General features: G+C 32.9%; 1 protein-coding gene across 2 annotated transcripts in view; it reads left to right on the top strand.

The window, feature by feature from the left end:
- Nucleotides 1–27,312, top strand: part of MDGA2 (MAM domain containing glycosylphosphatidylinositol anchor 2) — a gene marked incomplete at both ends in the record, with an annotated part of 775,899 nt that overhangs the window by 644,151 nt on the left and 104,436 nt on the right. For both annotated transcript variants that reach the window (XM_081292268.1, XM_081292269.1), the window contains one exon: nt 12,595–12,864. In XM_081292268.1, coding sequence (XP_081148394.1) covers nt 12,595–12,864 — 270 coding nt within the window. The remainder of the gene's footprint in view (nt 1–12,594; nt 12,865–27,312) is intronic.

The following is a 27,312-nucleotide window of genomic DNA, read 5'->3' on the forward strand; positions in this document are numbered from 1 at the left end:
TTGTTTCAAATGTAGATAATTATGTAATTCATTTTGAATAGAAAATCTGGTATAAACATATGATTCTATGTTTTCTTGTCCTAATATTAGAAAAAGCACAAATAATTTTTCATTGGATATATTATATTAGTCTAATTATATTTATGCCTATATTTTAAGAGTGATATAATAGAATTTACTTGTTCTGTGTTGGTTTTTTATAAACTTTACACTTTACTCTTCTTTGGTATATTTAAAAAAAATCAGTTTGTTTTCTTATTGTGGGTTTTAAGAATCCTTTCCATATTTTGGATAAAAGTTCTTTATGGCATGTCTTGGCAAATATTTTCCCCCACTTTTTAGTCTGACTTTTAATTTTCTTTACAGTGTATTTGCAAAGCAGAACATTTCAATTTTAATAAGTACAAATTTTCAGTTGTTTCATGGATCTTGCCTTTGCTGTTTTAGATAAAAGCCAGCACCAACCCCTAGGTCATGTGGTTTTTCTCCCAGTTATTTTCTATGGGTTGTGTAGCTATGGATTTTGAAATCATGTGGTCTAAATGTGGAATTAACATCTGTCACATGGAATACATATGGGATGCTTGAGAATTTAACATCTCATATTTAGTTTCTTTTATTTGTAAACATAAATGAATAAAAGGAAATAATGGTAATATTTTAAAGTTGTAGGAAGGACTAAGTAAAGTAATAAGTATGTGAAATATGCTAACACATTAATGAAAGTTTATGAAATAAACCCTAAAACCTTCCTGTCTCAACTTTTTCTTCTATATCCATTCAACCAGATCCTACAAACTTCTCAATATATTTTTCCAAATATTCCTTTTTCATATGTTCTATACAGAATAAATTGGGATTAATTTAAAACTTCATTAGGGATTGTCTTCTTTCAGACACCAAATAGATGGTGTTCTGTACATCAATTATTTGATTCTCTAACTGGATTTATTTAAAAATCCATTTTAATTCTCACATTAACTACCTGGAATCAACACAGATTTCACAAGCTAAAGGTTTCAGTCACAAAATTACCCTTGCTTTAGATGGCAGTCAACATCTCAGCTTGCCACTGTAAAATTTTAGTGATAAATTCAAAGGTAATTTATTAGCGAAAAATTAAAGGTCCTCAGGACCATCCCTAACTTTGTATTGATAATTTCTAGAACACCTAAAAAAAACATTTCATTAAGTGTATTGGTTTATTATAATGAATGAAATTTGCCAAGCATGGTGGCACATGCCTGTAATCCCAGCAGCTCGGGAGGCTTAGGCCAGAGCATCTCAAATTCAAAGCCCGCCTTAGCAACAGCAAGGCACTAAGCAATTCAATGAGACCCTTTCTCTAAATAAAAGACAAAATAGGACTAGGACTGTGGCTCAGTGGTCTAGTGCCCCTGCGTTCAATCCCTGATACCAAAAATGAAGAAAGAAAGAAAAAAAATTAAATTTAGTGACAGACAAATGGAAGAGATGCATTAGACAAGGTATGGGGGAGGAGGGTAGATTTTCCATGTCCTTTTGGGTTGTACCTCCCTCACGGTTCCTGTATGTGCTCATGAAAAGATAAATTGTCATATATTAAGTGCATACTATTTTTGTTGGATAATGAAATAATTTAAGCTATTGACTTAATACTCTTAACTCCTGGATTTTCTCTTGTAAATATTGGATTTATTTAATATTAAGAACACAGTATTCCTTGTCCCTTTAAACCCAGAAAACAGCAGATGACAAGTGTCTGGGGGTGGTCTTTTGAGAAGAAATTACTTGAGAAGCCTGTGGCACATACCTTTAATCCTAGCAACTAGGGAGGTTGAGTCAGGAGGATTGTGATTTCAAAGCCAGCCTCAGGGACTTAGTCAGGCCCTATGCAATTTATCAAAACCCCATCTCAAAACAAAACATAACAAGTGATGGGGATGTGTCTCAGTGGTAAAACACCCTGGGTGCAATCCCAAGTACAGTACCAAAAAAAAAAAAAAAAAAACTTAAGAAGAAAGGACTCTAATAAGGGCAGGCTTAGTGTTGTCCCTTCTACTGGGTAAGTAATTAGGACTGTACTTAAACTGGTATCCTCCATATAGGTGGGCAGTTTTCATTTTTAACTCTTCAGTGACGGGACTGAAGACAGTTCAATGCATGTTTTTTTGTTTGTTTGTTTTTAATAAACAAGTATCATTTTTAAAAATTTTTAATTTTTTTTGTAGTTGTGAATGGACAGAATGCCTTTATTTGTTTGGTGCTGAGGATCAAACCCTGTGCTTCACACATGCTAGGCAAGAGCTCTGCCACTGAGCTACAGCCCCAACCCCCAATGCATGTTTAATGTATGTCTTCTTACAGATGCTTAAAGATTTAAAACTAATTAATATTACTTTTTTAAGGTTTTTCTTGTTTAGGTATTTTTTATTATATTTTAAATCAAAACTATATTATTTTGCTTATGATTCTGGGTCTTATCTGAAATGGGCAATTGTTTTCAAGAAAGAAGGGCAAAAGCTTATTGATATGCAATGCCAAAAGAACACATGAACTGGTCTCTGATCCACCTATTAAGAAAAAACACTGACATATTTTTCCCAATAATTTACTGTTTTATGAATTATTCTTTCCAAATAAATTAGACATCTGTATATGTATTCAAACATTAGAAGAACCCCTGACCCCATTCAGAACATTTGCCAGATATCTTGAACATATAAGAAAAGAAAATGTTAAGTTTAGAATTAATTTTGAGCACTTGTTACTTAATGGCTTTATTCTAACTGAAGTCCTTAATAACTTTAAAAGTTCACATTTCTACCTCCAGACACCTAATATTCTACATGTCCATATACATTTAAACATGGGTAATACATAAATGCATTCACAGGGAGTACTTTGCTACATAAACTATAATTTGAATGTGGTTAGAAATCCATTAACAATATTTTTTCTTTAACCTCGAAGTTTTTTTACAATTATTTTTTGCTTCCCTCAAAGCATGATTTCTATTTTTTTTTACTTACACAAATTGTTGAATTCTAAATGGTACTGTGAATAGTCCAAACTCTATTTTAATTGACTACTTTAAATATTTAAAGATTTTGAAAGCCCTTTTTGAGGGAAATGGCTAAATTATGAAACATAGTAAAGCATAAGTTGTTTTGGGGGGTGTTTTTTAAATAGACAAGTATAATTTAAAAAAAATTTATATAGCCTATGCTGTACATAGTAAAGCATAAATTATTATTAAGAGTACATTCTGGAATCACATTGCCTTGTTTCAACTTTACTTTGCAAAGTTTTAGATGTGTGACTTTGTTTAACCTCTTAAACACTTAAAAGAGATGATCTATGTGAATGTCTTCACAAATGCCTTGCATTCAGTAAACATTTATTATCAACAAATGCAATTCAATTTGAATCATTATTCTTCAGGTTATGCATAGTGAAAAACTGACTTTTGAAATAGAAATTTTTAATAAAAATGAATAAATTCCATAAAGTATATTTTAAGAATCATTTAATTGACTAAAATCCTAACACCTATTTATTTAAGTAATCCTACTCTTAAGCATTTTATGTTGAAGTGGCTTTTTGGATAATATTTTTATTTATTTAATTTTCTTAATATAAAATATTTCATAATAAAGTATACTGAATAATTTATACAATGTGAAAAAAAATGGATTCTGTGAGAACAGTGAACTCTAACTTCTTTTAGTATCTGGAGCTTTCTTTCATCATAATCCAAAGTGTTCACGTTATACATTTAATCATGACTGCAAAGGCCGGTTCTTCTCACTAGGTATTTCAAAGAATGAAATGTTGAGCTCATTAATAGCCAGCACGCTAAAAGTGAACCCTACATCAGGAGAAATTTTCCACAGACTTGATTGGACTCTAATGAGTGCACTCCGTTTCACATCCTCTAGCCTTTTGAGGTTAGCAAAATCTCGAAATCCAAGTAGTTTGGACAGCCTTTTACATAGAATAAATGATTACTTTAATTTAGGCATGCTTTCCAACTCAGACTCTATTAGTCGTTTTGCAAACACACTATATTTGAAGAATTTTAACTCAATGTTATTGGACATCCATATGGCCATTAATAATTGAATAGGCTGTCTTCTAAGTGTAGACAAATGACACATTCAGTAGATAGTGTCTGAAAAATCATTATTTGAAATAATCTGATAGGTCAAATACATTCAAAGAATTCTCACAGATTATCATCCATTGAAAAAGTAAACATATATTTTAAGGATATATCCCTGTAAAACTAATTATGCTGCCACTTAAAAAATTCAGAAGAAACATAAGCAGTTACAAACACTTTTAGTTTTGCTACAAATACAAATATAACTTAAGAGAAAATGGGATTCACTTAAGTTATCTGCATTTAACTCCATTATTACTAATCCATTATTACTATCCACCTTAGCATTTCATTCCAATGGCTATACCTTTCCTCTTGTAGTCACTCAAAATTTCCTGCCTCTGAAATATAAAATTCCAACAAAATCCTGTTAATTGATCGAAACTTTCTGGCTTCCAGACTACCAGATTTTAAATGTGATTGCTTTTCCAGTTTTCGAATTTTCCCAGTGATTCAGTCTGTGAAATCTGAGTTTATGACTCACCCCATTAGTTTCCTTCTGAATTCTTTTCTTTCCAGAACCTGCTTGGCTGTGCTTCTCAATGTCTTGTCACCTTGTCCTTTTACCTCACTATACTGGATCTCCACCCATAATATCAAACTACTGATTTTTTGATGTATAAAAGATATATGTTTCAATTAGTTATTGGTGTATAAAACAAAATATTCCAATTCTAGAAGCTTAAAAACACATTTTTTAAAAAGTCTGATTCTCTGATATCTAGTCAGTCAAGCATTTGAAAAGTTTGCCTGGGATGCTCTTTTCTTCAAGTAACCTTGATATTAGCTGGATCATTTGGTGGAATTTAGTGGGTGACTAGTCTGGTTTGAAAGACCAAAATGGTTTCACACATCTGGAATGATAGTGGGGACAGCTGGAAGGCTAAGTTTATCCCTGCTCTTTTCTTCTCTATCTAATATCAGGTCTACTTCTTATGGTCTCGACAATAGAATAGTTGTGTTTATGAACATGGGTCAGGCTTTCTTGAGTGGGTGTTTCAAAAGCTAAGAAGTGGAACTAACAGTCTCTTATGTTCTGGGCTCAGAAATTGGTACAGGCTCAATTCTTTCATATTATGGTTTAATGAATTTACAGACCCCATCCAGATTTAATGAAGTGGACATATACCTCACTTCACTATAGGAGCAACTTTGGAGATATTCTGGATATCTTTATTCCTTTATATCATTAATGCATAATTTACTCAATCAATAATGGTTTGCATCAACTATAATACCAGATACCCTGATGGGTTTCTGGGCTGAAGCAATGAATGAAGATATTTAGTTGTTTCATAGAGGAGATTACAAAAACAAGACAGGAACAACTGGAAATTATATTCAGGAATACGTACAGTGATTTTTAACATTTAAATGTAAGGGAGATAGTTTATTAACTCTTCATTAGAGATGGGCTTGCTGAAGAGGTAAAATCAAAGAAACGAGAATGAGCCAACCATTGAAAGAGCAAAGGAAAGAACACCTCAGGCAGAATAAAGAATCTAGAGTCCTGTTGAAAGGGCTTGTTTTGTAGCACAGGAAGAAAACCCATGCGTCTGGAACATAATGATCAACATGATGATGGTTGAGAATAAGAGCCAGAATTTATAAGTCCTTCTACACCTGATTAACAAGCAAGGGTGAGTCAATAGAGTGTTTTGAGAAAGAAAATATTATAAGATTTCTCTTTCAAAAGGCCATCTGCCTACTATTTTAGTTAGCTTTTTCACTGGGTGACTAAAAGACTTGACTAGAACAATTTTAGAGGAGGAAAAGTTTATTTGAAGGTTTATGGTTTCAGAGATCTTAGTCCATAGACAGCTGGCTCCATTGCTCAGGGTAGAACATCATGGTGAAGAGAAGAGGCTCACATGATGTTCAAGGAGCAGAGAGCAAGATTCCACTGGCCAGATACAAAATACATAACACAAGGGCACAGGTCCAATGCCCACCTCATCCAGCCACAGCCCCGCTGGTTTAACTCCATTCCTGTCAGAAAACTAATCCACTGATTGGGTTAAGGCTCTTACAGTTCAATCATTTCACTTCTGAATGTTCTTGCATTGTCTCACACGTGAGTTTTACAGAAACATCTAATTCCTAAACCATAACACCTACTCTAAGATTAAGAAGAGGCTAAAGAGGAACATGTTGGCCTTTTAGAAGGCTGTTGCAGGAGCTATGTGTGATGGCACACACCTGTCATTCCAGCTAGTCAAATGGTGAGGCAGGAGGATGGCAGAAGCTGAGGAGTTCCAAGCCAGCCTAGCCAACACAGAGAGACCCTATCTCAAAAGGAAAACAAAAACAGTAACAAGAAAAACAGTAGGGTATTGCAGAATATCCATAGTAGTCTATGTGATAGACAGTGGTAGAAGTAGTAGAGAAGGAGAGAAATACCTGATCTTTTCATGTTTTTGAAAGATAGAATCAATAGAAATAATTGTTTTCTAATTGTAGTGTTCTTGAATAACAGTTATTACTTATCTCTAGTGTCCATCCTCATATGCCTCAAACTTACATAGCAATATTATATATGCTTCACAGAAAATGCTTTCAATGCAGTTAGTTTTGGTATCCAGCTTGTCAAAAATGTACATGTTAGATATACTAGTTTTTAATTTGTTTCTTGCTAAATCTGATATTTTAGATCACTGCATATTCTTTGAAACACATAGCTTCTTTAATTTTTATAACATGCATTTCTGGATCCCCATTTCTCTCTGATTATTTATATTTATTCTCCATTAGTAGCTTTTATTTTATTGTAACTGTATAAGCGATTATATTCAATAGCATATCCAAATTTGATATTTGGTTTTATGCTCTCAGTAAAACTCTTACTTGCAGTAAGCCTTTTCTTATGATCCATATTTCTACTTGCCTAAGATGTGTTTCTGAGCATATAAAAAATAAGACAGTCTACAAAGTCTTTCCAGGAGAAACAAATGAGAATGCTGGGAAAAATTTTTGTAAATATTATTAAAATCGTTATAATGCTTTTTAAAAAAAACTTGTTAAATTTAAGTGAAAACAGTACAGTGATGCTACTTTGACCCTAATGAATCTTCAATTCAATTTTGCAGACCTGGAAATTTTTAGGTTCTATTTTTATGACATCTGTGGGCACAAATCCAACCCTAGGGTATTGACTGTGGGAGGGTCCTACTGGTAATCCCTTTTCCCAAGCAGCTGGAATTCAAAGTTGGCATCTACATGACAAGATTAAAGCTGAAGTAAACACAGTCTACACATTTCCACTCTCAAGGGAGTAAAACGAACTTGCAAGTTTGATGTAAGGAAGTTGACAATGATATGGAAATTAATACTTGAAATTATGGTTACTAACTGGCACTTGTGTGCATTTTTAACTCAAATTCATGTCATATGAATGTATAAAAAAGCCTCGAGCCAGGAATTTAGATTATCGTGATCCTAGGCAGCAACACTAATAGTTGCCTATGGATGCAAATCTTCATTGGATGAAGAAGAAACATTCATTTTCAGCATCAAAGTTGAAGGACAATCAACAACAAAGAGTAAAAATTAACCAAGAACTCACAGAAGCAATGAACTTTGAGAGAAAACCAGCAGGAAAACATTCTCAAACTTCACTTGTCATTATCACATTGTATAAAACAAAACAATTACTTTGTTTAATGATATAAAAGTTAAGCTTGACTATATTTTTGGGAATGAGGACATTCATTCTCTGTAGAAAAGAGGTATAGCAGGTACACAAAAGAACTATGCAGAAAATTTATAAGTTAAATCTATGGTATTGGAATTAAAAACACAATGAATGCGTTAAGCAGATTAAACAGAGTTGCAGAAAGAATTAATGAACTGCTGGACTTGCTGGTGTATACCTTTCATTCCAACAACTTAAAAGGCTGAGGCATGAGAAACAAAAGTCAGAAGCCAACCTCAGCAAGTTAGTGAGACCCTGTCTCAGAACAAAAAAATATATAAAGGACTAAGGATATAGTTCAGTTGTAAAGTGTCCTTTGGTTCAAACCCCAGTAAAAAAAAAAAAAAAATCTGTGCAGAAGAATTTATTAATAATTTAGTACAGGGCAAATAAAAAAATGAAAAACTTGGAAGAGAGGTTAAAAAGTATGGAAGATAAAAAGGATCAAGTAAGGTTTTAAAGAAGGCAGCAAGTAGACTAGTTGTTTGAAGAGCTAATGATGAGAATTTTCTACAGTTTCTTCAAAGAAAGACACCAATTTAAATAAATAAATTTAAGAAGCCCAGTACATCTCAAACCTATAAATAAAAAGAAAATTGTGCCTAAAATTATTGTATGGAAGCTGTGGAATACCAATGGCAAAGATATTTTGAAGGTTACTTGAAGAGAAAAATATTTTCACTTCATAATGTAAGAATTTGGGCTGACCCCTCCACAGAAATAAGGCCAACTGAAAATAGATTATATTATTGATGTGCTTAAAGAAAGTAATTGCTGACCTATGACACTATATGCCTGGGGAAATATTTTAATAATACAATTAAAATATATATTTTAGAAATCAAGATTGAGAGTTCACTAAAGATATGATAGAGATTCTAAATGATTACTTCAGAAAAAAGGAAAGTGACCACAGATGGAATGTCGATAATGAAAGAAGAAATGAAAAGCAAATAAGCTAGTATATGACTAGATAAATTTAAACATTTCAGGTAGAAAATGATAATGTATAATAGGAATTTTAAAAAGCAGTAGAGAATCAACATCCTTGACCCCTTAACTTATGTCAGGATGAGAGTCAAAGGGACAAAGTATCCTCAGATTGTTTTGTCCATAAACGTGGTAAGAATATCAACTGGAGTTTTTTAGAAAACCTGTATATGTATTTTGCAATTTTTAGAACAATCAACATAATAGAAAAAGTATATAAATAATCAAATAGTAGTAACAAAAAGGTAGGGATAATAATCTAATCCATCGATCTAAAAGAAAGCAATGAAAAATTAAAATCAGAAAAAATAGAAAGCAAAAAATAAGAAGTTACATTTGTATCCAGATATGTCCACTATTATAGTAAATGTAAGTGTAAATGCTAAGTGCTATGGGTAAAAATAAAATGATTGTCAGACTCTCTTGAAATAATAACACAAGCACGTGCTGTTCAAAAGAGATGCCTGTAATATATAAGGATACTGAGGGTATAATAATGAAACATGGAAGAATATAATATGAAAATACTAATTAAATAAATGCCTAGGTAACTGTACTAACATTTGGCAAAATAGACTTTAAAAAAAATAAAGAATAAAGATTAGTTTATAGTGATGAAGTCTTCATTTCATGCAATTTTTAATTTGCATGTCCTTAATAGCACAACCTAGAAATAGATAAAGCAGCAAAGAGATGGAACTACAAGAAGAAATTTTAAAATAACTAATACCTTTTAGAAGATTTTAACACTTTTGTCTATGTTAACCCAACTAGAATCAGTAGGCAAAAATGAACACCTATGTAGAGTATCTAGATAACTTGCTTATCAGATTTGACCCCCCAAATCCTAGTCACATTCCAAAACTGATGCTGTTTCTTTTTTGTAATCATACTGGGGGGAAAAATCTAGTATATATTGACCTATAGCAAATGTCAACAAATTTGGAGGTTTGAAAACACATGTACTTTTTCTTTCTGACCAAATTCAGTTAAATAAAAAAAAATCAAAAGCAAAAAGACAATCAAATATGACCTGAATGTTTAAAAATGAAGCAACTCTTTGCTTACTGGGTTTTCCTACTGTGTGGCTCATATGTACAGAGTCAAGATGTTCACCATACCCCAAATTGCCTGTCCTTTCCCCACTCTTTGTTGGAAAGCATTATATGCTGACAGCATTGTCTACCTCCTTGCCTAAGGTATCATTTATTTTCCCACTGACTTCACCTTAGTTTAGGCTTTCACCAATGGTGGTATTTTCTGTGTAACTTCTCTTCCCTCTGTGGTTTCTTCCTACCTATTACCGCATTTTTCCTAAAATAGTAATAACAGTAACAACGATAATATGGTTAAAATCTGGAAGGTCCCCTCAAAAGATGGTGTGTTCTGTAAATCAGTTGTGTTCAGAGGTGAATAATCACATTATAAATGATGTAATCCCATCAGTAAATTAATTTGATGGATTAATAATTTGAATAAACTACTGGGTGAAGAAACCAAAGTCAGGTGGCATGTAGCTGGGGAAATAGGTCATTGGGGATATGGCCTTGGACTATATCTGTCCCTTTCCTCCCCTTCTCTTTCTCTCTCCCTCTTTCCCCCACACCCACTCCCTCTCTCTCTGTCTCTCTCCCCCTTCCCTTTCTCCCTCTCTCTCCCCTTCACCATTACCCTCTGTCCTCTTTATCCTCTGCCATGCCCTTCCACCATGATATTTTTGCCTTCAAGTCTGCCAATCATGGACTGAATACTGTGAAACTGTGAGCAAAACTAAATCTTTTCTTCTAAAATGGTTTATGTCAGGTATTTTGATTATAGTGATGAAAAGCTAACACAAACATCAATAATAATGATTTTATCGTGTATATCTTTTATTGATTTTTATTTTAGTTTTGCCAATACAAACAGGATAAAACTCAAAACTCCATAGCATGACACTCAAGATTCTTAAATAGACTCTCTGCCTCTCCTTGTTTATTTCTTTCCAATACCTCATGGTCTTTTGTGCATCTACTATACTACTCCACTTGCATTTTTCTGAAATTCTCTCCCTTCCCCCTACCTCCTCAAGCACCTACTGCTCTATCAGGAAGGCCCTCTCTTACTGAGTACCTATCTGACTACGCCCTGTGTATCTGGAAGACACAGCTTGAATATCCCCTTTCTTAAAATTCCTTGCTTAGTCAGTCCTCACGATATCATTCACTTCTTCATTACTTTCAACCTGGAATTATTTTCATAATTCAATTATGTACGTTTTTAAAAAGTCTCCTTCTGTGTTGTCGTGAAGTATGGGAAGGCAGGATATTTTTGTTTGTTTTTGTTTTTCCTTGCACATTTTTTGAAAAATTCTTAGCACTTTTTGAAAAAAGGCTTAAAGAAAAAAATTGAGAGAATAGATAATATTGAAATGAATAAGGTATCTTAAAGTCATCTACTGAAAGTAGTAAGAAAGATAAGTCCAAGATTGAAAATGAGAAGTGATGCCAATATTACTTAAAACAAATAAAAAACACGGATGAAATAACATGTAAAGAATTTTATATTAGGCACGCATAGTGTTGTAGTCTTAAAACCTTTTAGAATTTTGAAATAAGGCCCATTGAATACAGTTGTACAGATTTTATACAACATAACTCACAGGGGAGGCATGTACATCTAATTAAGGAGGGAATTTTGAGCTGAGCATGGTGGTACATCCCTGTAATCCCAGGGACTGGGGAGACTGAGGCAGGAGGACCACAATTTCAAAGCCAGCCTCAGCAAAAGTGAGGCGCCAAGCAACTCAGTGAGACTCTGTCTCTAAATAAAATACAAAATAGGGCTGGGGATGTGATTCAGTGGTGGAATGCCCCTGAATTTAATGTCTGGTACTAAAAAAAAAAAAAAAAAAAGAGGAAATTATGTTGTGAAACGTACCCCTTAGTGGTTGTAGAGAGATTGATAGAATGAGTGAATATCATTATTACAGCTCAGGAAAGAAATTTAATTTATTATGACAATTGAGACTTTTAAGACAAGGACTATTACATTTTAAATAATAAAAGAAGGGTATTTTATATACTTTAAATGGATGCAATTTAAATATTGGAAATCTTAGCATCAAAAAAAAAAACAAGGTTAGGTACCTAATATAGCAAATTTTAATTACTTGAAAAAACAAATCACAACTACACCAGCTAAATGAGCCATTGCAATGGGTTGAAAACCACCTCCACCTGTGGTATGATTTGCAAAGTTTGCTTAAAATTTACATATGAATATTATGACTTATAAATAATATCATAACAAATAATTTAGAAAATAAATGTATATAATTGTGTTGCCTACTTTATTAAATAATGAGTATCCAGAAGCCCATGGACTGTTCCTCACAGAGGAATAATTAGAATTCACAAATGCTTATATTAGTTTGAAGCCCCAGCTTTATTCTGTATTTCATATCAAGAACAACATTTGGTGGCTGGTAGTATAAATAGTCATGACAATTTTTTTTTCTGGAAAACAGAAAGAAAAAAATAAATAACTCTGCTTGTTTCACCTGCAAATGCTTTTGTAAAGCAATGAGGCTTATTTACTGCCCACACTCAGCAAATCACATTTCCCAGCCATAGCCAAAATTCCTGGGCCTAAATATGTTCTCCACCCACCTCTTATCCTCCTTCTTTGCAGACTGTATTCTTAAGAATAGATTATCATAATAAGAATAGCCAATATGAATGGCTTATTGCAAGACTCATTCATCTATTTTAATATATCTTTTCTATAGATCCCCCTGCTGTGGAACCAGCATTTCTGGAAATCCGGCAAGGACAGGACCGAAGTGTGACCATGAGCTGCAGGGTACTGAGAGCCTATCCAATCCGGGTGCTGACCTATGAGTGGCGCTTGGGCAATAAGTTATTACGGACGGGTCAGTTCGACTCTCAGGAATACACAGAATACCCAGTGAAGAGTCTTTCCAATGAAAACTATGGGGTTTATAACTGTAGCATCATAAATGAAGCTGGAGCCGGGAGATGCAGCTTTCTTGTTACAGGTAGGATTCTAAAGGTTTGGCTTTTTTATATTTTTTGTATTCTTAGAACAAGAGATCTTAGGTCCATATCATTGTAAGAATGAAAACATTTCATAATGAGCAGTTTTACCAGGAAAAGTGTATTTCTTTAGTTAGAGCTTCTGTTAGTTTATTTTCAAGGCAAGTATATCATAGTAGTTAAAATTGTACCTGTGCCAATAAAATTGTATAGAAATTTATTGTAATTCAGATGAAGTGAGTAATGAGATTGATTACTTTTAGTATATTAGTAATAAACTGGCAAATTTTGTAACTAGCATTATTTAGATCAGATTGCAAAATGTAAACAGAAATCTGCTCTGATTTTCTTAATAGCAGGATCATTTTGTTTTGTTTCTTATTTATTATTTATTATCTTTCAACATAGAATGACTCTCCATTTTATCCTTCACTTACCAAATTTTCACAAATATGGTAGAAAAAAGGGAAAATAATAAGGTGTGTCTAGTATACAATAAATTAGGAAGAAGTGCAGATAATTTTGATGTCATTATCTTCTGAGTATTTCCTCTGTATTGTCTTCCATACTTTAAAAAAATTATTTTCATAAGCTATATACTAAAGTGAATGTTATTTTTGAGGCAGGATTTGAGTATATATTAAAAGAAATACTCATTTTCATTGTTATTTTGTCCTAGGTAACATTAGTTACAATAGTGTGTATCAGGAAAAAAAGAAACTGGACATTAAAATGTTTAAAATATTCCAGACATAAAAAAAATGTTCACTAATCATATGAATTCTTTGTTATTACTTATGAGAGAACTCTCTGAATAAAATTTGCTTTGAGCCAGTTTTGCCTCCTGAAATGAAATATTAGAGAGGTAAAGTGCCTGACTTACCAAAGAGCATGACTATATTTTGAGCTGAATCTTGCCACCTCTCGGTTTCACAAAGCTTTTCATTAAGGTTTATTTCACTCCAAGGTTTTCCTATTTTGATTCTTAAAGTAGACTACTAATGCAAAACCAAAAGATCCTAGGACACTGCTGTTCATCTGATGATCAAACTTCCAATTTAGAAATATTTACAAGGGAAAAAGAATGTAGTTTATTACTCAGTGGGTATTTTAAATGCCTCCTTTACTTTCAATCTTTTTTTATGCATTATTTTCCATACCAATAAGAATTTTTAAAAGACAGTTATTTTTTCACAAAAGGATCATCATCTTGCTTTCATTCATGAATTCTCTAAAAAACATATATACTCCTTAAAATTAATTACATTCTTTTCTTCAACTTTTTGGCTTTAAGCAATTCATAATTCTCTATAATTACATTGTATCCCACCTTTTGGCTAGAAGGTTTATGTCCATGCTCTTCTTCAAGATTTTTATTTATTCTATATTATGTAATTCAAATTCTAATTTTTAACTAGAAGACAATTTGAGACCAGAAGAAACACTAAGCTTCATTGTCCCATTCACAATCTATAAGACGCCACAAGTAGATTTGATAACTACAGAATGGAATAAATACATTCTGCATTGCCTCATGTAAAGAGAAGGAGACTCATGCATTAACTTATTTCCAGTGTGCACTTTTCAATCTTTAGGCCAACTTTATCGTTTCAAGGTGTCCACATAAATGAAATATTGTTTTAAAAAAGAGAAAAGGAGGCAATTGAATCCCAAATATAATATAATCCAGAAAAATATATATTGGAAGAGATGTTTTCTTAGGATCTGGTTTTCGGAGTATCTAGAAGGAACTTTGAAAGACTATTTATTTCCTCTACCAAACTATATCAGAAGTAGTATTCCTTATGAATTTCCACAATTCAATACTCTTTGAAACTAACAGTTATTAGAGAATAGAAAATATTCAAAGATTCTTTATCCACAAAATAGATCTTTAAAGATAATTTCTGTACTTCTTAAAAACTAAATTCATGAAGAAAAATTAAGTTTATTTTTATAATTAATTATCAAGATCATTTCTTCACTTGCCATATATGTTTTATACTGACTTGATCTCAGTGCACCCCAGAATGTACAGAACTGAACTATAAGGCACTAACATCTATGCTTATTTTAGTTTCCAGGAAAGCTGAAACATTTATTCCCATTTTTATCTTATTTATCATGTGTGTGTGATGTGTCAGAGTAGGGGGTGAGAAAGTGGGATTGTGCTTACTGAGGCATTAGAGGGCATGTGAAAATATTTCCCTGGTAAGCAAAATAAGATGGTAGGGTAAGATATTTGGGTAATATGAAAGTAGAAGCAAATAACCAGCCTAGTTTTTAGAGAATATTTTCTACAATTCTACAAAATATTGGGTTTTGCATTTTATATGATAATATTATAACAATTTTGTACAGTTTAAGTAAGCTTTGTTTGTTATGGTAGGAACCCAGAGACCATTCCCCTATTCCTCTGTGGAAATCTTTACAAATTCTAAAGAGTAATGTGATATATTAATTTATTGGAATTAACCTATGAACTTTCAAACTTATCCAAATGTGCTTATGTATCATACAAATAAACATTTGTATTTTAATAGATAGATTTTTACCATTACAGCACATTTCAACTGCAGCATGAACTCACTTTATGACATGTTCAAAATAGCCAAATATTCACCTTTTGAAAAAAAAAATCTTAAATGCTCTCAAAGACCTAAGTTTATTCTTATTTGGCATGGTTGAGTATCATTCTATGGAATATGGTAATACATAGCTTGATCCAGAAAAAAATACAGCAAAACAAAACTCAGCAGTCTGAAGCAACTAAATGGATGAAGGCTGGAAAAAAGATTTACTGATTGAATGAAAGAAAACTGTCTGAAAAAAAATTAAATGAAATGTGGTGAGGGTGAAAGAGTAGTTCAAGTTGGAAACAAATCATGTATTTTGTAGTGAGCTGAGGACCCCCAAAACATATGCCCGTGTCCTAATCCCTGGAATCTATGAATATCATATTACATGGCCCAATGTGACTAAGGTAAGGATTTTAAGAGGAGAAGCATCTCGTGGGTCGTCTGTGGGCTCTGATGCTGTAAACTGTATCCTTAGAAGAGAGGAGCAGATGGAGCTGGAGGGTGAAGTAGGCAATGTGATCATGAATGAAATGGTGCAGCTGTAGCTCAAAGAACCCCTGCAACCACCTCAGGCTAGAAGAGGCAGCAAGTTATTCCACTCTGGAGCCTCTGTAACAAGTCTAGCCTAGTAAGACCCTGGCTTCAGACTTCTAGCTTCTAGATCTGTGAGTGAATAATATCTTATGCCACCCAGTTTGTGGTAATTTCTTATGTCAGTCTTAGATGACTAGTAGATATTGCAACTCACTATTTCAAAGGACTCCTCCCTTTAAAATGCTGCAAGATGAATAGAACTGCTTTACCGAGTATCTGCCCCTCTGTCAACCTAAGCAGGCTAGAGTGCTGAGCCCTGGTGGCACAACTTTTCACAACTCAGCATAGATGTAGGCCATGGTTGCTCATGGTTCCTGAAGACCTAATTGGAACAAGCTTATAGATGCAGGAGGGAAAGCCAGTGAGGGAAAATGACCTGGGAGGTTTCACTGACCACCTCCATCAGTGCTGGGTTGGTTTAAGCTATCCATTAGCAAAGACCCACAGCAATGCCACGGAATTGAAACAACAGTGCAGACAAAAAATTTCCAGAAATTGATTATCTATAAAACCAAATGAGAGAGGATCTGTGAACAGATTCTATTGACATTATCAGAAATTGAGATGAAGATAAACTTTTATTCTTTTTTTCAACATAAAGAACTAGGATATTTGTAACAAAATACCACATTGATTCATAAAGTAATTATGTCTTGAATTGTTCTAATCAATATTCTTAAATATTTAGCAAGTGAGAAGTCAGTTCTAAATTATTCCAATTATGCTTCCACTAACCATTCTTTCTCTATATTTCTTCCTTTTAACCTGCTGCTTCTGATAATGTTTCTGTTAGAATTTTTATGTGTCATTGGATAAACAAGTTAGACAAAAAAATGCATGATGTTAAAAAGAATTTTTCTTTTATGGTTTTTGATGAGTTAACTTAAATAAAATTTAGAAACTATCCAGTGACAATATTAGCATTGCTTTTTATTATACTAGATTATATGTCAAAGAAAATAAGTACAAATAAAATTGCAATCAAAGTTTCCTATATAGCCCAGAAAGTAAAAGTGAAGTGCCCTTCTAACTTCCAGATAGTACATGCATAGAGTTCAATTAAATTTAAATTAAAATATTAAATAATGATGTCCTTTCCAACAGTAAATATGTATTCTAATAATATTTTACTGTATAAACCACAAATTATATTAAGTATAAAACTAACACTATTTATAGGTACCTACTAGATGTGAAGTACAATATTGGAAACCAGTAATAGGACAATATACACTCTTTTAAAAACATCGCCAGTTTTTATTTGCAAAATATATTGCAATTATTATTTCATTTTTATTTCTATTGCTCTTTTTAGGTCTTCTATACGGTCTTCTGAGATATAAATTTGTATCTGATTTTTGAACTTGCAACCTCATTCTCTTTTAGTCTACTTTCTATATTTTGGGGATGTTTCTGGACAACCTATCTTACACTTAAGTCAGAAACAGTCATGCTCAGCAGGCCAATAGGATGATATGCAAATTTTTCAATGTCTTCAATCCATTCTTTAATAGCCTACTGAAAACATAACTCTTCAGCTCTCACTCCGTTTTACTAGTTAAACCAAACTCAATGCAAATTAGGTTTGCTGCTCTCTACCAAATCATTACATATCTTTAAACTCTGTGCCTTTGTACACAAGGTATTTTACTCTGAAATATGGTCCTTTGGGTATTCCTCTTCTAGGGTTATGGTGACCTTTGTGTATGATTTTATCAGAGTTATGTTGCTCTTTAGTCAGGTGACTGGATGCAGATTGTGGTAACATTATTTTATGATTCACAAATTAATTATATGTCAATATTTGCAGAGCATCTGAAAGTATCAATAAGTTCCAAGTAATCATAATTTAAATATGACAAAATTATTTCACTCAGATTAAGATGCCAATGAATCATTTCTGAGACTACTATAATGACTCTGTTCCACAAAATCTGCAGGCATTAGGGCTCTTCCATCTCATAGCCCTAATGGCTACTGAAATTCTAACCATTACTTCCACAATGCAGGCAGAGTAAAATAATATTCATGCTTTTTTTGGGGAATGCTTCCCAATAATTTCAGACATAATTTAGGCATATTGTTTTATCTGAAATAACAATGGGTATAGATTTTATTATAAAAAGATTAAATCAGACTTTATCTCATCTATATTTTTAGTTCATTTTAATTGAAAACATTGCAATGAAGACAAATTGAGATCATCAAGGAAATTCCTGGATCTATGGTTTTATCTCTGTAACCATTGTATCACTACTGATATTTAAACTTCCTTTTCAGGAGCTATGAACATTTAGAGTCAGAATAATTTTGAAAGATAAGAAAAGAAATTTAATCATGGACTCTTAAAAGATTTTATTGATAACCACAATGAAATGGAGGATACAATATTGCTTACTAATTTCGCATAATAAATTAATATGAATTTAACCTCTTAAAACAACAAAATTTATCATCTTGTAGTTCTGTGTGTCAGAAATCCAATAGTGACTTAGCTAGATTCTCTGTTCTAAGTCTTACAAGACTAGTCAACCTGTTGGCTGGAGTATGCTCTTATCCAGAGGGAATGGGGAAGAAATCACTTCCAAATATAGAGTATTAAAATAATTAGGTTCCTTGTGGTTGTACAATAGAAAATACACTCAAGTAGAAAATGCATAATAATTCCTAATAAATCTTAATGTATAACAATCTATACTGTATAATGTGATTCCACATATATCCTTCTCATTTTAACAAACCCTGATACATTTGCAGAACAGATGGGATTGCCCTCCCTTGGTAGGTTAACCAAGCCTCAGAAAACCAAGATTAAAATAATTCAAGATCTTTTTGACACAACTCAGTGATTATTTTATGAGTGGTGCTAAATAAATTTTTGGATAAGTAAGACAGATGAAACATAGGTGAACCTATACAGAATTATAAAAAGTAGTGATAAAAATCTAAGTATTAATCAAAGAAGTGAGGCATATCACTTAGAAAAATGTACTAAACTAAAACATATACTTTTATTATATATTTAAGTTTATATGATATTTTAGACAAATTTTATTTTCTTTCCAGTAAGCATCTCATGAGTAATCAATATAACACACATAAATGAAAACCCCAATTTAATTTTGTAATATTGTCACAGCAATTTGATGGCTTTTTTAAATTCCCTGTGTCACTCATTTTCTTTGTTATAAAATTATGTAACTTCTCCAGTGAAAAATTCAAAGCAATGTGGTTATCAAGATCTATTACTGTACTCTTTTAAAAGCAAAGCATTACAATATCAAAAATTAATCTAATGTAGAGTTGAAACATTTATATTGTATTAACTTCAGATGGTTTAAAATATTGACAAATTAAGAAAATCATTGATTCATCTGATATGCTAATTTCTGAATAACATTTCAATGGGAAGTAGTAAACCAGAGAGAGTTTAGGTGTAAGTTCTTTTGTAAGAGTTAAAGAATATGGTAAATATGCAAATTAACTCAGATTAGCAAAATTGAAGTAGATTTAAAAGAGTTAAATATAAAATTTGGTAATATGGCCAAAGGCAGAGGGAAGATAACAAAACTGATGATTGGATTCAGGATAAAATTGGCTTAGGATGACTCAGGAAGAAATAGAGTTAAAAATCCAGGTGCATCCAGAAATAAAACACAAGACAGAAAAATTGGGATGGCCTCTTCTATGTATTGACTTGCATCCCCAACCAAATTCATATGTTGAAGCCCTTATTCCCTATGTGTTGATATTTGGAGAGGGGCCCTTTGGAAGGCAATCAGGGTTAAATGAGGTCATGAGGGTAGGCCCCTGGGTTGATAGGATTAGTGCCTAAATAAGAAGAGACACTTGATTTCTCACTCTTCTCAAACATGTGACAACACAGTGGGGAAGTGGCTGCCTGCAAGTCAATAAGAGAGCCCTCACCAAAACCAACCAACCTGCAAAATGTGACAAAATAAATTTCTGTTGTTTAAGCCACCTAGTATATTATATTTTCTTATGGAAACCTGAGTAAACTATCATAGCCTATAGCAGTTGTAAGAGAAATGTCATATCAGAAATCATAGAATCATATTAAAACATGGAGCGTAGAAGTGAATTATCTTGGTTCTGATGGAACTCTTCTGGATAATTTATTGTGTTTGTGGTTTTTATCCCTTGGTCATTGCCTAAGGATAGTTGTCCCTTAGGTGAAAGCTATAGATGGCTTCTAACAGTTCAGCCTTATACAAGCCATTTAATTTGTGACCTTGGTTAATTTAGCTATAGAATTGGAAATGAGAAGTCTGCTTCACAAGATTCACATAATTTTAAGAGTATCAGTTAAGCTAATCAATGTGAAATGACTTAAATGAAAAACATTATGATTATAGAAAGGTAAGAAAAAAGGATTTCCATATTTACCCATAGAGAAGTTTCCTTCTATTTCAGTAACACAACACAAAAAAATACTACCGAAAAATGTTGGAGATTGGCTAGGGGATGACTGATCTCAGAGAAATAGTCGGTACTCAATACACACTTGAGCTCTGATTGGGAGAGAGAAGTGTGATGAGATTATTAGACTGATACAAAAGAACAAAATAAGCTATTCTAGGGGTAGTCTGAGAGAGGACTTTGTATTAAACGTGAATTTTTTTCCTTCTGTATGTTACTCTGGGTAAGTGATTGTATATCTCTAACATGGAGCAGGAAGGATCTACTCTAACTTGAAATATTAGTCAGGGAAATTGAGAGAGAATAGAGCCTGGCTAGAGAACACAGTGTGCCACAATAAGGGCAGGCAAGGTGGTTGGCTCCTGGAGTTCCTTCTCTTCCTCTTCCCCTATCCCAACACATACTCTTTCAAGCTGACCATTCCTGAGAGAAATGCTACCCTAGGATAACAGCAGTAACTGAAGCTGGGGTATTAGAAATTTTGAATACTGGATGGAGAAAACTTTTGAAGGGCATAGGGGAAACCAAAGTTTTTCTACTTCTACTGGTAGTTGGAGTCTGCCTAAATTACAGTCCTCTGGAACTGAGAAAGCCTGTGGTAAGGTATTAACAGCTAATCAAGGAGAGAGATGCTTGCTGACATCTGATCTGAGGGGCTAAGCTGGCAAAGCCCTTTCATTCTAGTACCATTGATTGACAGGGATTGTATCTCTTCATGATGGGCTATGCCCTCCAGCATTGTCAAAGAGCCAGAAGCTCACTGCCAATTTCTTCTTTCTGGCTTCTTATCTCCCAAACTTGAAGAATGAAATCCATAGACAATTGAAGAGTGAGTGCAGAAGAGTAGAATTTATTCTTATGGGGAAAATAAAGAGATAGAGCTCTTGTAGGGCAAGAGAGGACCCAACAGGGGTTGATACTTGAGTGTGCCAGAGATTTATATAGCACTAGGGTCAACGCATTTGGTCCATATTTATGCTAATAAGGGTTTGGGAAAGTATGGTTACACATCCAGGCTTGCATACCTCCTGCCCATACTACTGTGGCGCATGCTTGCCCACCCTGTTCTAGTCCATGAGTGTATCTCCCCACCACCCCTTGTAGCTACTGGATAAGAACTTAGCTTCAGAGGTATAAGAAGATAAAGAATGATGAAACTGATACTGCAACCAATACCTCACATTCTGAAGCACCCTTTCCCTTTCCCTGGAGGAATGTAAGCAAGAGCCTAGGCCATCCTCACTCTTGCAGGCAGTGCCAGCCAAGACAGATGGAGTTCTCCTAGGATTAAGACACCAAATTCAGAACAAAATATTATGAGAGAAAGAAGGTGAATGGAATTATCTATTTCAAATTGGATAGGAGGAATAAGAAACAGAATAATATTTTTAAATACATAACATTCATCCTCGAGGAAAGCAAGGAAGATACAAAAAATATGACACAGGAAAAACAGCAATGAAGACAAACCATTTAGTGATAATAAGCTTAAAAATATAATTGTTGAAATTAATAATTAATTTGCTAGATGAAATTTACAGAATAAATGTAGCCCAGGAGTGTGGAAGATCTGGCTGGGGAAACCTCCCAGCAGAGACCATAAAGAGGAAGTGACTTGAAGGGACATGGAAGATGAAAGCGGCAGGATACATATCTGCTGAATAGGATTCCCAGAAGGAGGAGATCAAATAGGGAAATAAAATGAAATGAAGACAAAATAAATTTTTTAACTTGAAAAAAAAAATAAAAAGAGCTAGACCTTTGTGAAAGGGCTCACATGGTAGCAACAATACATTAGGAAGAAAAAAACGTTTTGTGCTTTAATGATTTTTAATGAGATTTAAGAAGACCAATGACAAAAAGAATTTCATAAAGTTTCTATAGAGATAAGGAATTATATTCACATCAGACTTCTGACAACTTGATATACAAGAAGATAATGAAGTACTATCTTCAAAATATTTAAAGAAATGTATTTTAAAAAGGCAGAAAATTTCTCCAAATTTATGAAACACTTGAACCCCTAAGCATATCATGGTACAGAAAACAAGAAAAGTACAAAGAAAATCAGATGAAGGTATATATAAATTTTATTACAGGAAAGACCAAAGAGAAGATCAAACCCTGAAAGCAACCAGAATAACAATGATATTCCGATGTTATGCATAACAATTATCTTCTCATTAAGAATAATGCAAGACAGAAGGCAAAGGAAAAACATCATTAAATTTTTAAATATCTTTTGAAAAGACCATCAATTTTATAATCCAGTAATTCTGTATCCAGTGAAAATATACTTGAAAAATTAGAGTCACATAAATATATTTTCATGAAAAATTAAAGCTAAAGAATTGGTAGTTCATAAAACTGTACCATTAAAATACATTGACAAATGATAATTGTATAGTGAAGGCAAATGTTGTCAAAGAAAACATGGATATATAAAAACAAATGCAGACAAGATAGAGTAAATAAATGGGAAAAGATAAAGAAAGATATTTCTTTTTTCTTGTGATTTCCCTAATAACATTTGCATAAACAGTGCTCACAGCCTGAGGTCTGTCAACTGTGTTTATGAATAAAGGTTAGTTGGAACAAGATTTCCACACTATTTATATAGGGCCTATGTAGCACAGCAGCCCAGGAGAGTTGAAGCAAAGCAATCCTTTGATTCAAGCCTAAAATCTTTAATATCTGTCCCTTAAAGAAAAATGGTTTTTTAACATATTAGTTAGAGTTCATACATATTTAGAATTCAAGTCTGATGACAATAGCTCAAGTAACGAGATTAATTTGAATTGTGCTGTTAACATTTGTGAAGTGGCAAGTGAGAAGTGAATGAGGACCTTAGAGAGGTGTGAAGTATGATATATTAAGAGGTACAATATTGACTCTAAATAGAAGGGATATATTAAAATTGCCTGGTTTAAGCTACACAAAAACTTCTTAGACATTTCTTTTAAAGCGGTTCATCAAAGCAACTTAAATGTAATTGAATTTATTCAAAATACCAATTCAAAATACCACAGGAAAAAAGCAAGACACAAACAAAATGCTGAAAGGACCAAGAAAACAAAAAGCAAAATGGTAGACTCTGATTTAGCTTTGTTACAGATTATGTTAAATGTAAATGAACCTTAACATTCCAGTTAGCAGTCAGAAAATGTAGGACTTGATTTTTTTTAAAAGTAAGCTATCTATAAGATACCTCCTGCTGTTCACCAGAAATACACTTCAAATACAAAAAGACTGAAAGGAAAAGGATGAGGGAGTACATAACATGCAAACAAACAGATAAAAAAGTGGCTATCACTATCTGATTATCAGAAAAAGTAGACTTCATGATATTGAGAGCCACATTTAATAATAAGACAAGAATTTACAAAGAAGACATAATGGTTCTAAATATGTATACACCTAGTAATAGAGCTTCAAAATTTATGTAAAAAGAACTACCAGGAGTAATAGACTTTCTTAATTTTAGTTGAACATTTTAATACCTATCTATCAATAATTGGAAGAATTATATAGACAAAAATCACAGAAGCTTTAGAAGATATTAACTACTATGAAGCAAATTATATTGATTTACTGTACTCAACATTATAAACTATACATTATTTGAAGTCCATATGGAATGCTCTTCACAGTGGATAATATGCTGATTGAATACTTTCCTTCTAGGATTAGGAGTAAGACAAAAGTGTTCAGTCTCACCAGTCACAGAGGTTATTCTGGAGGTCTTTATTCTGCAAAAACAGAAGAAAAATGTTTCAGATGCATTGGTAAAGAGGAGTAAAACACTATTTACAGATCATATGGTTGTTTTGGTAGAAAAAATTAAGGAATTTATAGGAAAATCTATTTAATTTAGCAATGATGTAGTATGAAATCAGTATGAAAAAATAGTCATATTTCTAAATTCTATTGTTTCTCCATATCTGAAAGGGAATGGTTCTAAGGTTCCTATAGGTACCAAAATCTGCAGACGCTCAAGTCCTTTATATAACCTATGCACATCTTCCTTTATGTTCAAAATAATCTCTAGATTTTTATACTGCTGAACACAATGTAAATAGCTACTATACTATGCTATTTGTGTAATAATGACCAAAACAAAGTCTGTACATATTCAAAACAGCTGCAATTTTTTTCCAAATATTTTCCAGTGATGGGTAATTAAATCCATGAATCTACAGGGCCAACTGTGATATCTACAAGTATTTGAAATTTAAATGTAAATTTTTTTTTCTAATGATCCCACATGTGAATAAATTTAATAAAATATATGTTTTCTGAGGAATATTTACTCAGAAATAAAAATTATTCCTAAGTAAAGTAAAATAAGACTCAAATTAATGGAGAAATATCACATGCTCATGGATTGGAAGAGTCAATATTGTTTTGATATTTATTCTATCCAAATTGATTTATAGATTCAATGTAACCCTAAACATACATCATGTTTTTTGGTTTGTTTTTGTAGAAAGTAAAATGTTTATTCTAGATTTTATGTGGAAAACTATGACTCAACTCTAGGTAGACCTATGTAGGAAAAAAAATGAACCAAGTTGTACTGCCTGACTTCAAGGCTCACCAGAAAACCACAATAATTCAAACACTGTGGGGTATCTGTGTGTGTGTGTGTGTGTGTGTGTGTGTGTGTGTGTGTGTGTAAAGAAAGATAGATCAATGGGACAGAATACAGAATGCAGAAATAGACCTCTATGGATGCACATATCACTCATATATGATCAAACGAGATTTTTTTCAAAGTCTCCAGTACCATATATTGGAGAAAAGAGAGTTGTCTGAATAATTTGTGCTGAAACAACTGAAAATCTACAAGGAAAAAAAATACATCTAAAATAATTTCTCACACTACCTGGGAGTACATAATTGATGATAGATATACATGTAAGATGATAAATTATAACATTCTAGAACAAAACACAAGACAAAATACATACAAATTTGGAAAAGGCAAAAATGTCTTAGAAAGCAAATAAAAGCACCACTCATAAAAATATTAGATTTCATTAAAACCCCAGTCTTCTTTCTGTTCCTGCAAAAATATCATTAAGAAATGAAAAGACAAGACATAGACTGCAAGAAAATATTTGTGGGCTGGGGTTGCGGCTCAGTGGTAGAGTGCTTGTCTAGCATGTGTGAGGCACTGGGTTGGATCTTCATAAAGGTATTGTGTTCATCTACAACTAAAAAAAAAGCAAAGAAATATTTGAACTACCTGTATTTGTCAAAGGACTTATATATCTAAGGACCGGGGTGGGGCTCAGTAGTAGAGCACTTGCCTAGCATCTGCAAGAGCTTGGGTTCCACCCCAAGCACTCCAAACCAAACAACAAAAAAGGACTTCCATCTATAGTATATAAATAATTCTTATAAGTAAATAAGGGAAACAATCCAATTCAAAATTGGAAAAGATTAGAATGTATATTTCTCAGAACAGAAAATAATTGACCCATAATCTTATAAAAACGGTTACCCTCACTAGTTATCAGAAAAATGCAACTTAAACTACTATTATCATGTTACACATATGTAATAATGCCAAAGTTAACAACTGACAATACCAAGTGTTGGTGAGGATATAGAATAACAGAAACCATCATACACTGCCAGTGGGCATGTATAATGAGGTTACTTAAAAAAATGCCTGTCATTTTCCTAATAAACTTAAATATACACTTACCAAAGGATTAGTTCCTCTCCCAGATGATTACCCAACAGAAATGAAACTGTATGTTTATGCAGAAACATACATACTTTCAGAGTAGCTTTATTTGTTATAGTTTCAAACTAGAAACAACCCAAATATCTATCAACAAGGGAAGGATAAACAACATTTTATCTATTCATGAAGTGGAATTTTACCAAGTCCCATATTCATAAAGAACTTCAAACACATGCAATATTATGGATGAACAGAATTAGAAAACAATATGTTAAGTGAAAAGACATAGACACAGAAAGTACATATTTTGTCATTACCTTTAATATTTTTTTTAAAGAGAGAGTGAGAGAGGAGAGAGAGAGAAGAGAATTTTTAATATTTATTTTTAGTTCTTGGCGGACACAACATCTTTGTTGGTATGTGGTGCTGAGGATCGAACCCGGGCCGCACGCATGCCAGGCGAGCGCGCTACCGCTTGAGCCACATCCCCAGCCCCTTGTCATTACCTTTATATGAGTTTCCTGAACAGATAAAACTAAACTTAGTAATAGAAAGTAGATTCTTATTTGCCTGAGATTGGGGATGGAGGTGATTTATTACAAAGGGAAACATACTAACTTTGTGCAGTGATGGAAATCTATATCTTGATCGGGACACTAATTACTTAGTAATATATATTTTTCCAAACTCATCAAAATCTATACCTAAAAAGTATGCATTTTATTATATGTAAATTATGCCTTATTGAGGTACTACTGAATAAATGTATGGTTTTACCAACTAAAGTAGGCTCAGGAATAGAAAGTGTTGTATAGTATCTAGTGCTAATTATGTTTTACATATATATGTTCTAATCCATATTGTGTTAATAAATATGTGAAATAACTTTTAAAAAGTGTTTTACAAGAATCCTTTGTTTTTCCTCTCTAATAACCTTCAAAACACTTTCCTTTATTTGGGGCTTTAACTAGCTACTCCTCACAGTATTTTCTCTTATGATAACCACCATTCTCTTTTGTAAGTTTTATTCCTAGCTTTAAGAGGTAATGACTATTACACAAAGAATATAGACAGACTAATATATTGGAAGTAAAGGTTGCATATAAAAGTTAAATTAGAAAGGCATAGATCAGGTTTTGGGT

Source organism: Spermophilus citellus (assembly GCF_964194105.1).
Source record: "Spermophilus citellus genome assembly, chromosome: 4".
Classification (NCBI taxonomy): Eukaryota; Metazoa; Chordata; class Mammalia; order Rodentia; family Sciuridae; genus Spermophilus; species Spermophilus citellus.